At 41.7% G+C, this 16,080-nt stretch overlaps 1 protein-coding gene across 2 annotated transcripts; it reads left to right on the forward strand.

Moving 5' to 3' along the window:
* Positions 1–504: 504 nt before the first annotated feature.
* On the forward strand, positions 505–6,981 carry ATG6 (AUTOPHAGY 6). Of its 2 annotated transcripts, none has more exons than XM_086801017.1 (10): positions 505–793; positions 903–1,378; positions 1,506–1,676; positions 5,008–5,132; positions 5,232–5,295; positions 5,393–5,551; positions 5,657–5,742; positions 6,050–6,112; positions 6,296–6,445; positions 6,561–6,981. In XM_086801017.1, exons 1-10 carry the CDS (start codon positions 637–639, stop codon positions 6,808–6,810), a joined length of 1,701 nt encoding a protein of 566 aa, XP_086657143.1. In that variant the 5' UTR covers positions 505–636; the 3' UTR covers positions 6,811–6,981. The 2 variants fall into 2 exon arrangements, with proteins under 2 accessions (XP_086657143.1, XP_086657147.1); XM_086801021.1 differs by having other exon boundaries at positions 506–793; positions 5,247–5,295.
* The last annotated feature ends 9,099 nt before the right edge of the window (positions 6,982–16,080 follow it).

A 16,080-nucleotide genomic window follows, 5' to 3' on the forward strand; every position in this document is an offset into this window, starting at 1 on the left:
AGAGAGGTTACCTGATCAAGAGAGAGAAGCCCCGTGTGGAGAAGACACATGCCATGTAGAGCCCCCCCTCTCCTCCTGGATAGCATTGTAGATCGACCCTAATGCAAAGAGAGGGAGAGAGAGAGAGAGGGAGGTGCAATTATTGCTCCACACACAAACGAGAACGAGCCGTACTTGACCACAAAGAGAGAGAGAGAGAGAGACGGAGCCGCTTAACGTTGACTTTATTGATCTAGAGAGACCAATCGACGGAGAGACTTGAACCCGGGTTCATGTCATCCCAAGGGCAATCCCAAAAAGAGAGAGAGAGAGAGAGAGAGAAATCGTTCTTTGATTCATTCGAAGCATATTGAATTTTATATCTCACTTTTGGCCCCTATGATCACTCTTTAGCAAGCGAATAATTATTGTTTAGTATAGTTATCTTACTATATAAAATAGTATTAAGTGATTAATCTTAGTTTATTATAGTAGTATTACTGCAATAATTAAGATTAGTAGTATTACTTAATTAGTATTGAAAACACAGGCAGCAGGCCTGCCTAGCCTATGGCCTAGAGAGAGAGAGACAAAGACAGAGACAGACACAGAGAAGGTACCAGAAAAGCCAGATCCAATTCTGTCTTGCGTTAAGAGATGAAGGAAGGGGGAGGAGAAGGCGCAGGGCGAGGGTTTGCTGTGGACCCCAATCTACCGAGATGGCTTTGCCAGATGTGCAGGAATCCTCTCTGCATCGTGGGAGCGGAACCGTTCGCAGAGAGAATCGGCTCAGACCCATCATCACGGCCAGCAGGTAAACTTGAAAAAACCCTTGTATGATTGCCAAGCTTTTTGCTGAACGCCCATGGCCATGGCTACGGCCTGCAGAGCACCGCTCACAACCCATTCTTTTTCGGCTGAAGGAACGCTTACTTCAGTTCATGGGGTAGCAGGCGAACGAATGGACCATTCCTTCGTGGTTCTCCAGAAGCATAGAATCCAAAATCCTAATTTCCCGCAAAACCTTAACGTCATCCAAAACCCTAATGTCCCCCAGTACCCTAATTTCCCTCCTCCTCGCCCGCGACCACTGCCCAATCTACCCGCAGCAAATCAGGCCCTCCATCACCACCAACCACCTATCCCAGAGAAAACTTACCCAGCAGAAACCTCTGCTGCCAGAGCCCTGGATGAGTCCTTTGTGGTCCTGCCATCTGCGGCAGCTTCTATGTATCGATTCGAGCCCATGGCTGAGGGTGCAGGCATCCATCCTTCCTCAGCTTTTACTGCTGCTGGTGCTGCAGAGGGAGCAATCACCCAACACTCGGCCAATGCAACCTTCAATGCCAGCATCCATGTCCTCACCCGTGTTTTTGACATTGCTTCTTCCCAAACACAGGTGGGCAAGTACGTACCTTAATTTTCAAATCATTTTCTCAATGTGAGATTTCTTCCATCTAGTGAACTTGTTTTTTTTATTTTTTGAGATTTTTATGTAATAAAGATTAAGGTTGAAACGATGGCAGGTGGAACAACCTCTCTGCTTGGAGTGTATGAGATCATTATGTAAAGAGCTTGACAAGCAAGCAGAAGAAATCTGTAGGGACATAAGAGCATATGAAGCATACATCAATGGCCTTGAGAAAGAACAGAGCAATGCTCTCAGTGAAGAGGAATTTCTGAAGGAAAAACAAAAGGTGAAGCATTTTAGCCATCTTTTGTAATCTGATGCTTTTTTTTAACATATAAGAAGTGGGTGTTGCTTTTCATGGAACATGTCTCTCTCTTTATATATGCTCCATGCTGGAAGAAACCTGTTGGATGTATGCATAAAGACCTATGTTTTAAGTCTTGGATGAGGGGGTCAATTCCAGAAAACAGTCATGGAGAAGATCTCCCTTCTCCTTCCCCTCCTCCCTCAAGTCTGTTATGCATGTACACCCTGGCAATGGCTGCGTGTTATTCAAGCATGCATGTGCTGCACACCATGTGGATAAGAGCTGATATTGTGTGTGCATCATATGCCAATGCAGGGCCATTTGTAGAGGAGGAAGCAATACTAAATTATAGTTGATGATGATGCTTGTCTTCTTACTTTTCCCGATCAAAGGTTTAGTGCTAAGTGCACTTGTGCAGCTAATACTAAACATGCTTGGAAGTCTTCAGAGTATGTACACTGCATGGTGTCTTAGAGAGGATGTTGCGCTTTCTTCGGAGAAAACACATCTTTAATGTCAAGTGTCTTGAGGAAGTTGTTATTTTAATAATAGAAATGGAAGTTGTTATTTTAATAATAGAAATATGCATCTAATTGTTTAAACAATAGAAACATTCATGTGCACGAGATAGTGCCCAATTATGAACGACCTCCTGAGGGGACATATTTGTTTTATTCGTGTAGAAATGGAGTACTTCATTGAAGTTTTAAGTGATGCCTTACTATGCTCTTATGATCACTAAACCGGAAACTCTTTGAGACTTCCGTCTTGTTCTGTCTGGTTTGTGGAGCTCCTTCTGTCAACCGTCTCCACTGAATCATGATCTTGACTCCGTGCATGACAGCCACCTATTTCGATACTCTCAGCCCCTCTCTCAATCCTCGCCTCACATCTTATTTCCATTATTCATCCCGACGCCAGCCAGCTTTCCACACACCTGCCAAGTGTGTGAATATGGTATTTTTCCCAGCCCTAAAAGGGGATTTTAGGATTTTATTTGGTTTTTGTCTCTTGCTGCTGGCCGACAGCCCCAGTTCTGGGCCGACCAGCAGCCCACCCCATATATATACACATCGTTTCCTATTCAGCAGATACCACATCATATTCGACATCATTACTCTGGATCTTCTGCTGCTGCTGCCGGCCTACCTCTGCAGCAGCCTGGATCCTCATCACTTCAGCGTTTTTTTCTGTAGCTCACCTTGGGACAACAGCCCACTCTCTGCTCATCTTCATTCAGCACATCTTGGGACAGCAGCCCACTCTCTGCTCCATCATATCAGCGTTTTTCTACTGCAGCATATCTTGGGACGGCAGCCCACTCTCAGCTCCATCAGCTCCAGTGTTTTTCTCCTGCAGCAGATCACATCTGCATTTTTCTTCATTCGGCACACTCGGGACAGCAGCCCACTCTCTGCTCCATCGACTTGGGACAGCAGCCGTCTCTGCTCATCTTCATTTGACATCGTTGGGACAGCAGCCCTCTCTGCATCATCATCATCACATCGTTGGAATAGCAGCCCTCTCCGCTCATCAGCTCACATCATGGGAACAGCAGCCCTCTCTGCTTATCTTCATTCGACATCAGGATAGCAGCCCTCTCTGCTCATCATCATCATTCAACATCAGGACGGAAGCCCTCCTGCTCTTCGCCACCCCTCAGGTATTGCAGCACCCTTGTCACCAAAGCCTGCACCATTCACCTTCTGCTGCCCACTACAGATATCTACCACCTCGGAGTGCCTTTGCATCCACCGACACGAGCCTTCGACACCGACCACCTCTCGGAGTGCCCTTGCCTCACATTGACGTGAGCCTTCGTCACACCAACTGTGCTTTAGCTCCGATCTCGTCTGTGCTTCTGCGCCGGTCTACTACTTAGAGTCACCTCACATCAGAGGGTTCAATAAAGAATGTGTGTGTGTATGTGGGCGTGTGTCTATTTTTGCAAGTTATTATTACTTTTTTTTTTCTCGGGTGTCTCTATTAAGCCTTTTTGTTTAAAATTTTGTTTGTTTTTGGTGATTCTCTTATTTCTTTTAAAATTACTCGTAAGTTCAGATTCATTTGGCCTTATGGCAGTATATGTCTTGATGCTCTTACAGCAGTACAATGAACTTATGTTTTAGTAAAGTGGATGTTTTACCAAGCCTAGATGCAGGCATTTGTTCAGGACCATGTGCTAAAATGTTCTCACTGTTGTGTGACTAAGGCTGAAGTTGGAGGGTTGCATTGGGACGGTTTGGGACAACGAGGCCGTGACCCAGACCCTGCCAAACTAGGCAGCGTATCACTCTCAAATGGTGGGAGGGACATTTGGGTCACTGACGCCATCAGTGCTTCGTGGGAGAGATTGTTAGGATAGAGCTCCTTTGTTCCATCCCTGGGCCTAAGGGGCTACACCTCTTCATCTTCTTCCACCTCAGCTTCACAGCGGAGCATGGGATCTATAGACACCTCCACAGGGAGGAGGTCCCACTACAGCAGGTCAGGCAGCAGGCTCAAGAGAAGTGGATACACCTCTCCGCCCGCATACGCAGCGTACTTGGAGAGGCTTTGCCCCCGTACTGACTACCACTACGACCCCTTGAATCCCGCCTTGAAGATAATCACGCCATTGAGAGACTGATGGTGGTACGATTCAGCCATGAGGACTGTCTCATAGAATGTTCTTGGACTAGGAGGCGTCTTTTGCAAAAGGTGCGAGTTGACCTTTTGGTATGGAGCTCCACAGGGTCCTTTGGGGAATTGTTGATGTACTCTAGGAGGATCACCTCACAGCCGCCCACACGTAGCGTTGCAGGAATATTCTTCGTGGCAGTAGTCACACCTACTGGTCCCCAGCTTTTCCTTGGGAATCAGGGTGGAGTCTGCATTACAGTGGGAGAGTAAGTGGCCTCCCAGGTGGTAGACAGAGGCACGATAGTCCCTGGATGAGTCAGTGGCTAATTCTCCAGGTTGGGGAGACCAGGCTTGTGGTCTCCTCAACATCTATTCTTCCAACTGAGCAGCACTGCCTTTTGTATTCAGGTGCAGCCTCCTTTGGGCTCATAGTATTCAGAGCTAAGTGAAGCACCTTCCGGAGGTCGGATGAGAAAAAGAATTATTTTGCAAGGGAGAACAAGTGTTTTTTTAAAAGAGCGGGGGAATGCTCAAGAAGGTTAAAGTCTGTGAAGCTATGTGGTACACTTTTGAATGCATGTTTGGCATTTGAAATAAGTTTTATTCAATGCTAAGTTCTTTTTGTAAAGATTTATCTTCTTAGAGTGCTGAATAGTTGGTTTTTTCCATCACGTATTTACTTGTGAAGGTTGAAGAAGAGGAAAGAAAGATTGAAGCAGCCCTTGAAGTAGTAGAGCGACAAAATGAGGAGGTGGTGGCCCAACTTAAAGAGCTTGAGCTAAAATCTAGGCACTTTCATGAACTAGAAGAGAGGTGTGTACCATTTTACTGATAAGTTGGCGGCTGACATGCTCAATTTGCATAAAATATTGTATGCTTCTCATGATAAGCGTGCTTACCTGTGACTTACAGAGATGTGTGTTGCAGATTTTGGCACGAATTCAATGATTTCAAGCTGCAACTGACGGTCCATCAGGTTTGTTAATTGGGAAGATTCTTAATCAGAGTTTCAAGAATTATTCCAATAGTTAAAAGTCTCATTAAGGGTGACTTTTTGCATTCCAACTTGCCAGGAAGAGAGGGATTCAGTACTTGCAAAGATAGAGGTCGCCGAAGCCCAATTGGAGATGTTGAAACACACTAATATCTTGAATGATGCATTCCATATTGGCCACGATGGAGAGTTTGGCACCATAAACAACTTCCGCCTTGGTCGGCTTCCTAGTGTTCCAGTATGTCGCATTTTCAACAAAAAAAAGAGCGAGTGAATGTGGGCGCGTGGGCTTTAGCGTACCTGCCGTAGTTAGGTTGATCTTTCTTGTGAAATTATGTTGCAGGTGGAATGGGAAGAAATCAATGCTGCTTGGGGTCAGGCATGCCTCTTGCTCTTCACCATGGCGCAATACTGCCGCTTAACTTTCACGTAATTTTCTCTGATTGGTTTAGCTAGTGCTTTGCATATTTTGCAGAATGTGCAGTTTTATGCTTGAAGTTTATATATAGTTGAGTAGCATACATTTATCAGATGTGTTGGCCCATTTTGATCCTAGCCAACTCCTTTTGCAAATATTGGTTGTTTGGGTGAGCAAGCCAAATCATGCCCATGGCCTGGTAAGGAGTTGGGCAAGCCAAATCATGCCCAACTCCTCTTGCAAATATTGGATGGTTGGGTGGGCAAGCCAAATCATGCCCACTTGCTTATAAAGTTTGCCTTCGTAAACTGAATGCAGGTATCGTATAATGCCCATGGGAAGCTATCCTCGAATTGCAGACAACAAGAATACCTATGAACTGTAAGCCATACGTACACCCCCCCACCTCTGCACCCTCCTTCCTCCTTTTCCCTCCTCCCTTCACCTTCTCTTCATTGAAATACTACCACCCACCCTTTCAAGAGGCGACTTTTTAGGTCATGCAACCCGAGTGTATTTATCCTTGAGTGTTTCTAAATACAGTTCCTTTTTTTTGGAGGCCAGGTTCGGACCAGTTAATCTGTTTTGGAGCACACGATACGATAAGGCGATGACGTTATTTCTAGCTTGTATCAAAGAATTTGCTGATTTCGCAAATGCGAAGGATCGGACAGCCAACATTCCGACAGAGAAATGCTTTCAGTTGCCATACAAGTAAACATCCCACATAATGGCAATCACAGTTGCATCGTTTTTTGCATAATTTGGGCTCTATTTGCAGAATTTCCCTCTCAAATATGGGGTTGGTTGGCTTGTACTTGTGTTACAGAATTGAGAATGATAAGGTTGAAGGGCTTACTGTTACACAGAGTTTCAATCGTCATGAGAAGTGGACCAAGGCTCTTAAGTATATGTTGTGTGACCTTAAGTGGGCTTTATATTGGCTGATTGGAAACACTACTTTTCAACCACCTGCATCACCCTCAACATCGGCAATACATGGAAGGGCAAAGCCACCAGCTGAAAGCAGAGGAGGAGCCTCTGTTCTGTCGAGAATGCAACATGTCAGCACAAATTAATCAGTTCTTCTCACCCAATACTGTGCAAAAGGTTCACACATCTTTTCCAAGTCCATTACATGGAAACCTTGAATATCATGTGTTTCAAGGGCCATCGGATTTTAAAGACACCCCTTCTGTAAAAAAAAAACAAACAACTTTTAACAAGTCTGTTTATTTTCTAAGAACTCCAACCACCAAAGTGCCGTGTGTTTACACACAAGGGTTATTGCACATCAGTGACACTGACAAAGTGAAGGAGCTCTTGAGCATGCAAAGCCACTCATTAGCATTCTTCATGGGCTTAAACTGTCCTTCGGCACTAAAATAAAGTAGAGAAAGGGGGGGGGGGGGGGATGGGTAAAATATGTAAGATAGCATCTTTCGCTTTTAATAGAAGAGGGTTTGTTTTCTTAAAACCTGCAAAAAATGCATATGCAAGGGTTTTTCAATTTAAAACCCTTGAAAGTATGGGGTTTTACATTTTGACCCCCCCTAACTTGTATGCACAGAAGCACAAGAAACACTCACAATATACGTAACCATATAAAGTCACATATGATTCGTTGAAGTACAAAGGCCTTACAAACATTTGCTAGTCTTTGTTTTATTAATCCATCCCTCTCAACATGGAAGCAACACAACTTCGCCAAATAAAGCAGCACATGATGTCAAACTTGCAAAAAAGTACTCTCTGACCTTTAGACTTGTTAAGAGCTAGTAAGGTCCTTAACCTTATCTTCAATGGTCAAAGAAATTATGATAAAGTTCAACATAGTTTATTCTTCAAATAGAAAATTTCTATTAGTAATTTGTGTCATACCATTACAAAATATCTCATAAGATTCCCTTATATCTTTGGATTAAAAGCACTTGATATAAATGGATACTTTCGAAGTGCTATAATCCTTTTAAGTTGATAGCTTAGGTTCAACTAGTTACACTCAACATGTATATTAATGCAATTTCTTCATGTAATGAGTTCCAAGCCTCTTAGGAAGAACATCCATGTTTGCTAAGCATTAACTCATTAATCAACACAACATGAATCACATTTTAAGCTATAGATTTTTTGGCTTAATGTTAAGCACATGTGATGTGATTCATGATGGCAAAAGCTGAATACATTCCTAAGACAAAGTGTTCCCAACCACCACTTGAAGTTGTGCTCATATGTCACTATTTTTACTAGGGCCCTCGATATCTATACATGTGGCATTTCAAACTTGAAGTTAGTTCTCAGTAAACTTTGATTTGATCCTGCATTTATACTTTAACTTGCAGGTTTTGTTATGTTGAACATAAGACTCTTGTATGTTTTATTACACCAAATATAGGATTGATTTTCCCTCTTGCCTCTCTCTCTCTCTCTCTCTCTCTCTCTCTCTCTCTCTCTCTCTCTTTGTATCATATGGCTTAGATTTGACACTCCATGCTCATAGCTCTGGTCTTTGTTTTCTTTTGTACCATGATGAGATTACATGAACACTATTGTATCACTTTTGGTCTCATAGACCCATTGGGTGTTTTGAAGGAGTTTAATATAACTCTCTCTCTCTCTCTCTCTCTCTCTCTCTCTCTCTCCCCCCAAACACAGACAACCACCTCATTTTAGTTGTTAAAAAAGTGATGGAGCAAGGGTAGAGACCATTCCCTTCATGTTGGTGGCCATTCTCAACCATCAAGGTTTTGGAGGACATAGGTTGCATTTTGATGATGACGTGTACACAAAAATTAGGCCATCCTAACATTCTATAGTTGATGCGAATTGACAACCTAAATGACTTTGCGGTGGTTAAGTAGTTAAAATTGATGCCACTTTAGACAATCTCGATAGAGAAGGCCCACCCGCCTGCAATCCTTCTCGCACATGCTTTGTTACTGTACTTATTGCACTTTGTTTAGGTATCAACAAACCTTGTGATTTGGGCCATACCCAAAGCATTCTATTGGTTTCCTTAATATAAATATTGTGCTTAAGCATATATGGGAAAATAGTATCCTCTTTCACCTTTCATTTGGTACAAGAAATTGTTACCTTGTCCTTGATCATCATAGCCCCACCTCCATCAATTTTTGCCACCTTTTGGTTATTGGTGTTGTGTTGAATTGTTGAGGAAAAATTGGTGCTCTTTGGTGGTTTGTAAACATTCGCCTTGGATAAACTTCATTGGCTCTTGGCAAGGGCCACTTGGAACTGAACTTGGGGTATTGCGGCTCTTCTCACATCAAGCCACCAACTACCTCCTCGCTCTATACATGCAATTTTGAATGCTGACCTAGTCTATTGAACAAATTTTATGCCAACTCATCTATGCTCATGTTCTTGACAAGAGCCCATTCTTGTGGTTGGGCTTCTTTATGTGTGGAGGGGGATTTGGAGGATGTGTCCACAATTCTCTCTTGCAAATGGTCTAGTAGGTCAATTGCCTCACAAAGAGTACCACTCATCAAAGATATAGTTTCAAGACTTGTAGAGATAGTCATGAAGCCTTTTACTCTTCAGACCAACCGGGAAATTAATGAGCGACTAGTCAACCGGATCTTTCTTGGGGACTGCATCTCATAAGGAGATATTTGGCAAAGCTATGTAGCCCCAAATGGATTCTCCTTCCTCCTATTGAGGTTATACATTTGAGCAATGAAACTCCCTCTGGCTATGCTTTGTGAGAATGCAACTATGAACGTGTGTCTTAAGACCTCATAAGTGACTTCATAAGTAGCCTTTTCAAGTGGATTTAGTGAGTCACCTAAACTATTGCCCTCAAGGAAAGTCCAATAACTTATAGGATCATCCACTCTTCCCATGGCTTTGCAAACTTGTAGGATCATCCACTCTTCTCATGGCTTCACAAGCTTGATCAAACTTTTCCAATTATTGAATTGGATCTCCATTTCCATCATATTTGGAATTAGTGACCTGAACCACTGGCCTACTTTGTACAACAACTTGTAGGATCATCAATCTTCCCATGGCTTTGCAAACTTGTAGGATCATCCACTCTTCCCATGGCTTTACAAACTTGATCAACCTTTTCCAAATATTGAATTGGATCTCCATTTCCATCATATTTGGTCATCAACTTTGAGATATGGATTGGCTTAGTCGTCCTACTCAGTTCTAAGCCTCTAGGTGCTTCCATACCCACCCCCCTTCCCACTTCTTGTGCCATCATGAATATGTTATCCGCATAGGCTTAGTCCTTATCAATTCTTAGCCTTTAGGTGCCATATGCCTGGCAACCCACCTTCCTACTTCCAATGTCATCTTGAACATGTCGTCTGCATATGTATTCGATGGTGGAATGTAAGGAAATTGCCTTTGTTTGTAGGTTTGGGCTTTCAAGCCTCATGGAGTTAGGCTATGTGGTTTCTAATGGTGCTAGTCTTGCACCTACTTGGCTCAAGGTTGTGGGCCTGTGGCACGTGAGGACCCATTAGGTGGTTACTCTTCTAATTTTAGGAGCGGTTCCTAGAGCTGGTTATATTTAGCTTTTCTTACATTGGAGAATGGATAGGAACTAGACATGGTTCTATAGTAAAGAAGTTTCCAAGGTGGGCTCCCTTAATAGGCAGTGCTCTTACTTCCATTGTATGCACTTATAGGTTGGGTTACGCCTTAGATTGTTGCCCACTCCTTGATAGTGTTATAGACTTGTCTCGATTTACTCAAAGGTGATAATGGGGTTGCTTGGCTGAGGCTGACAAATGGGGGCATTCCTTGCTTGGGATCAACATTTGGCTCACTTATTCCCAAGAATACTCGCTTAAGGTAAATTCGACGAAAGCTTGTCTTCTTATCTTGGAAGGTTTATGTTGTGTATCAATTGTTTGATGGGAATAAAGGCTAGGTGGATTGATGACCAAACCAAAGGGTTTTCTAGATTGAATTGGCCTTTTAACACTGATTGGTTGGTAGATGTGGTTAGCAGTGGTGTGCTAGATTAGATAAGTCTAGTTTGGTTATGGGATTAGCAACATTATTAGAAAATAACCATTATGAAACCATGATGGTTTTGAGATTATTTGGGTTTGAATAGAATCACTCGATGAGACGGTGCCAATTTCATATTTAAAAAATCGCATGGACATGTTTCAAAAATGCATGATTTTTATTTTATTTTTGAAAATAAAATAAAATAAATCAAAAATCACATGGACATGAGATATTGGGTTCAAAACCTACTGGCTGTTGACGATGGCATGAAAACACACACGCACACGAGCACAAAAAATCCCTAAAAAATGCATAATTTTTATTTTATTTTTGGCTCATGTGAGTCTCGATGAAATTGGATCACATATTTTTTGTTTACTAGGCTCGCATGATTTTGGAGCAACTAGGCTTACATGGAATTTGACTTGTGGGCTCACACAAGTTTATAGATGTAGGCTCATGCAAGTTTGACTCAATGGGGTTTGTTAACTTGCTGGGCTCACACAAGTTTAAAGATTAGGCTCATGTGGGTGGTTTGCTAGGCTCGTGCAGGTTTGGTTTACTAGACTCAAGTGGGTTTGGTTTGCTAGGCTCACACAAGTTTAAAGATTAGGCTCATGTGGGTGGTTTGCTAGGCTCGTGCAGGTTTGGTTTACTAGACTCAAGTGGGTTTGGTTTGCTAGGCTCACACAAGTTTGGTTTGCTAGGCTCACGTGGGTTTGGCTTACTTGGCTCACACATGTTTGGTTTGCTTGGCTCACGTGAGTTTGGTTTGCTAGGCTCAAGAAAGTTTGGGTTCCACGTGGTAGGTTGGGCCTATGTTTGTGATGATGTGCAATTATTGAGAGCATTTAGTGTAGGTCAAACTTGTGTCTCATGACAAGGTTGGTCTATAATTATTGAGCCTTTAATAACCACAATTTGGAAAGGACAAGAATTTTCCTTAAAATAGGTGCCGGTAGATTTTCTAACATGGAGATCATTCCGAGACATGGGTCGATGAGGCCATACAAGTTTTCAAGGTGATGTTAATAACTGCCCTTGTGGTACAACGTTAAGTCCAACTACTATGGGGTTCAACATAGGTTTCAGACTAGGCACACATCACTTTCATGCAAGTTCACACATCTATGTAGGCTCACATCACTTTTGTGTAGGTTCATGTCACATCTAAATTTTCGCAAGACTATAGGATCACAAAAGCTTCCAAAGAGCTCTCTACACATACTTCTTAATTCTCTTGGCCTTTTGGACTAGTTTGAGGGTATGTAATGTTCCTACTCTTACTGAAGGGGTTTGTGCAAGTACATAAAATTCTTAATGATTTCTTTTTGTTTATTTGTTGTGCTCTTTTGCTACCACATGCATGCAATGCAAGAACAAGAAAAACATAACTTCCCACACTCTAAACTCCAAGCCAAGGTTTTTGTATTGGATATCACCCATATTCATTTAGGCTAAGCAATCCCTTGAAATAATGTAGTGAAATCCAAGCCTTTTGAACCTAAAAAATCATGCAAATAGCCAAGGGTTCCCTTCCAAAACAATGTCCTAAAATTTAATGCAACCAAGATTGAAAACAACAAAACAAACACATTCAAGGCTCCTATATAGTATGCCTTATAGAGTGACTCCCTTAATCAACACCAAATAATATTGGGTTTTCTTCGCTATGAAATCCAAGCCTTTTGAGCTGAAAATCATGCAAATAGCCAAGAAAACTAAGGTTTTCCCTTCCAAAACCTATAAATTGAATGTCCTAAAACCTAATGCAACCAAGATTGAGAACGACAAAATAAACACATTCCTCCAATTCAGTATGCCTTTTGGAGTGTGACTCCCTAATCAACACCAGACAATATTGAATATCCTAAAACCTAATGTAGCAAAGATTTAAAACAACAAAATAAGCACATTAAAGTCTCCAATATAATATGCCTTTTGGAGTGTGACTCCCTACATACAATATTAGGTGATCTTAGAATAGATCAAATTCAGAGCTAAGCCCTTAGGTTCCTCCTCTAGGGGGGAGTTAAAAGCTTACCTAGCTTTGCCAAAACACTTGTCATTGGGTATTTGCCGAAAATGCAACTTCTTGGTTGTGGATGCTAGCCCATCATTTAGATCCTCACTTCATTATCACATTGGAGATCTCCATAGCCATGGGGTGTGGAGGAAGAACTTGATCCACCTTGATGTAGGTGAGAAAAAGGATTCCTATGCTATGGATCTCACTCACAAGAGGTGGGAAGAAAGGGAAAACTCATACAAGGGAGAACCTACAACCACTCCTATCTAATAAGTAAGCAAGGATCCTAAAGAACTCATGCAAGAGAGCAGGGAGAAGAGGGAAGAATATAACTTACAAGAATTCTATTTGAGTGGGAATGATTGTGTATTATGCTTATTTTCAAAATTACCTTATATACAAGTGGCTAGCGTTCACACTTGGCTAGCATGACTTAAAAATGTCCATGGTGACTATGTCTAGACCGAACTGAAGCAAGCATATACACAAAGACATAGACTTCCTCCATTTGGTGTTAATCCCTGGTAAAAGAGAAATAGCGATGGTGATTGATCACATATGTGTGGGTGGCATCGTTATGTTTGCCTCTTCCACTAATAAGCTCAATAAGGATCTCCACCAGCTAGCTCACTCTCAGATGTGAATTCACTCACATTTGGCTACTCCTCAGCTAGATGGGATATAATATCAAACACAATTAGCAATGAGGTCCTGTTGGCAATGGATTTCCTCCTATACTTGCATGTTATGCAAGTACATGGACTATGATATCAATAGATAGCTAGGTTGTTGCAATGGATTTCCTCATGTACGTATATGCTATGACCAAGATGTTTGAAAGAGTAGAGGAAGGGGGGTAAAGAGCTGTTAGATGAGCAATGCAAGCACTCTTTTTGGGAAGCATTAAAAAAAAACTATGAGCCAAGAAAAGGCTACCATGTGGTGAGAAGTCACAATTTTTTGTGGAGTTGTTTGGTACCTAAGTTAACCGGTTATCTTTAGGTCAAAATTACTATAAGTAATTGGTGTGGCCTCAGGGTACCTACATAATAGTAGTTTTGGTCTACAAATGGACCTACAAGAATATGAGCATCACATGTAAGGGACAATCCTATATCATCCTACTGGTATACCCCAAGATGGGTGTATATTAGCACGGGAGAAAAACCTCCTAAAGAGGGAAAAAGCACCCCAGTTGTTCCTAGTGTGTTCACAAACAACACTACCAAATATGGCACAAATCCCCCCTAGGAGTGATATGTGAACAAGGGGTGAACTGGCATTAATAAGTATAGAGATATGCCAGGCTCTTTGGAATGTGAGAGGGAGCCCAAACTAATACCCAAAGGGAAGTAAGCTCAAAGCTTTGCGAAAAGCTTCAAACTTTTCTCATGAGAGAGCCTTTGTGAATAAATCTGCCATGTCCTGTGTTGGCACATAAGCCAAGATAATTTCCCCTCCGAAGCATCTCTCCCTGACGTAATGAAATGCACCTCAACGTGCTTTGTGCAAGCATGAAAAAGTGGACTCCTCGTATAACTGCCATAGTGCTCTGATTGTCAGTAAAGATGGTAGTGTCTAAGGACTCACCAATACCCAAACCAGTAATAATTTGTCTGAGCCAACACACTCAACTATAGTTGTAAATGCTGCCATGTACTCAACTTCACAGCTAGAAGTGGCCACAATGGGTTACTTCTTGCTAAGCCATGATATACATAAATCACCAAGGCGTGAGCAAAAACCACTCACGAACACTCGTGTGTCGTAACATCTAGCCTAGTTTGAGTCTCAAAATGCATGCAACTATGATTTACCCCCATTGGGATAAAAGAACCCAAAGTGCTTAGTGCCATTTAGGTAAGAGAACACCCATTTGATAGACTTTCGATGCTTTGTGCTTGGGCTATGCATAAATCTGCTCAATACTAAGACCCCATACTGAATGTCAATCTTAGTGTTACATAAGAAGATAAGGCATTCAAACAACTTCTTGATACATGCCAGCATCAAAAGGTCACCTACATCTTCAAGACTAAGTCACAAACCAAGTTCCATAGGTGTAGCAATAGGTTTGCAGCCTCCAAGATTGAACTTCTTCAACAATTCCTCTATGTATTGTGTCTGCAACATAATAATGCCATTATTATGCTGTCAAAACTCAATGCCCATATAATAGTGCAACGGGCCAAGGTCTGACATTTCAAAAGACCTTTATAAATCAGCTACTATAAAAGTTGAAATATGATCATCATTAGAGCCTATGAGCAACATGTCATCAACACATATAGCACGATGACCAAAATTTCATCTTTAGTAGAGGGTACCATCATTAGGATTGTTGTTGCAAAAACCTTGTGCAACCAAGTGTGCATTTATCTTCTCAAACAATGCTTTAGGAGCCTACTTACGAATATATAAAGCTTTTTTTAATCTGCATACTTTTGATTCCTGACCTTTCTGAACAAAACCACAAGGCTGAGATACATAGAACTTCTCATGCAAATCTCCATTCAAAAAAGCACTTTTGATGTCGAATTGATGTGCATTCCAACCTTTATGTGCTGCTAATGCAATGATACCCTACATGGTAGTCCTACGACATGTAGGTACAAAGGTCTCACCATGGTCAATACCTTTTCCCTGTGCATAACCCTTTGTAACAAGCTTACTTTGTATCACTCGACACTACCGTCAACTTTACGTTTAAGCTTGTAAAATCATTTCGTGTCAATGGCCTTCTTGCCCCATGAGGCAAATTTGACAACTCCCAAGTTTCATTTTTTATTAAAGCATCATATTTAGATTGCATAGCACTTATCCATTGTTTTGATTCATTTGCTTCATCAAAGGAGACATGTTCCTCTTCATTACATAAATTGGCAATAAGAGCATGACCTATGTCAACATGAGATACATGATGAGAACCTGCACATGTTCTGCTAGGCAAAGGAGTGGCCAATTTGCTGTCACGTAAATGTTTACACCAGCCATTTTGACACACTTTTCAACTGCTCAATTTTCCTTCTTTCCGCATCAATTACATTATACACATTTGCCTCATCAATAGGCTAATCTATGGGCTAAAAAACATGCTGATTTTTAAGTTGTGTGGGCTCATTTTCAGCATTCCTTTGAGTACCCAAGTGCTCTTCATCAATGTTTCTTGCATTGAACAATGGAAGGAGAGTGTCAAACATGTCTTGCGAACATACATTTTGATGTTTTTTACACGAAAGCAAGAGTTGAATTGCATCTTCTACAAATACATCTCTACTCACAAGAATTTGCTTGGTAGTTAGATGATAGAGACAATAACCTTTAC

This window comes from Cibotium barometz, chromosome 1, assembly GCF_041138505.1.
Source record: "Cibotium barometz isolate CiBa-2024 chromosome 1, ASM4113850v1, whole genome shotgun sequence".
Classification (NCBI taxonomy): Eukaryota; Viridiplantae; Streptophyta; class Polypodiopsida; order Cyatheales; family Cibotiaceae; genus Cibotium; species Cibotium barometz.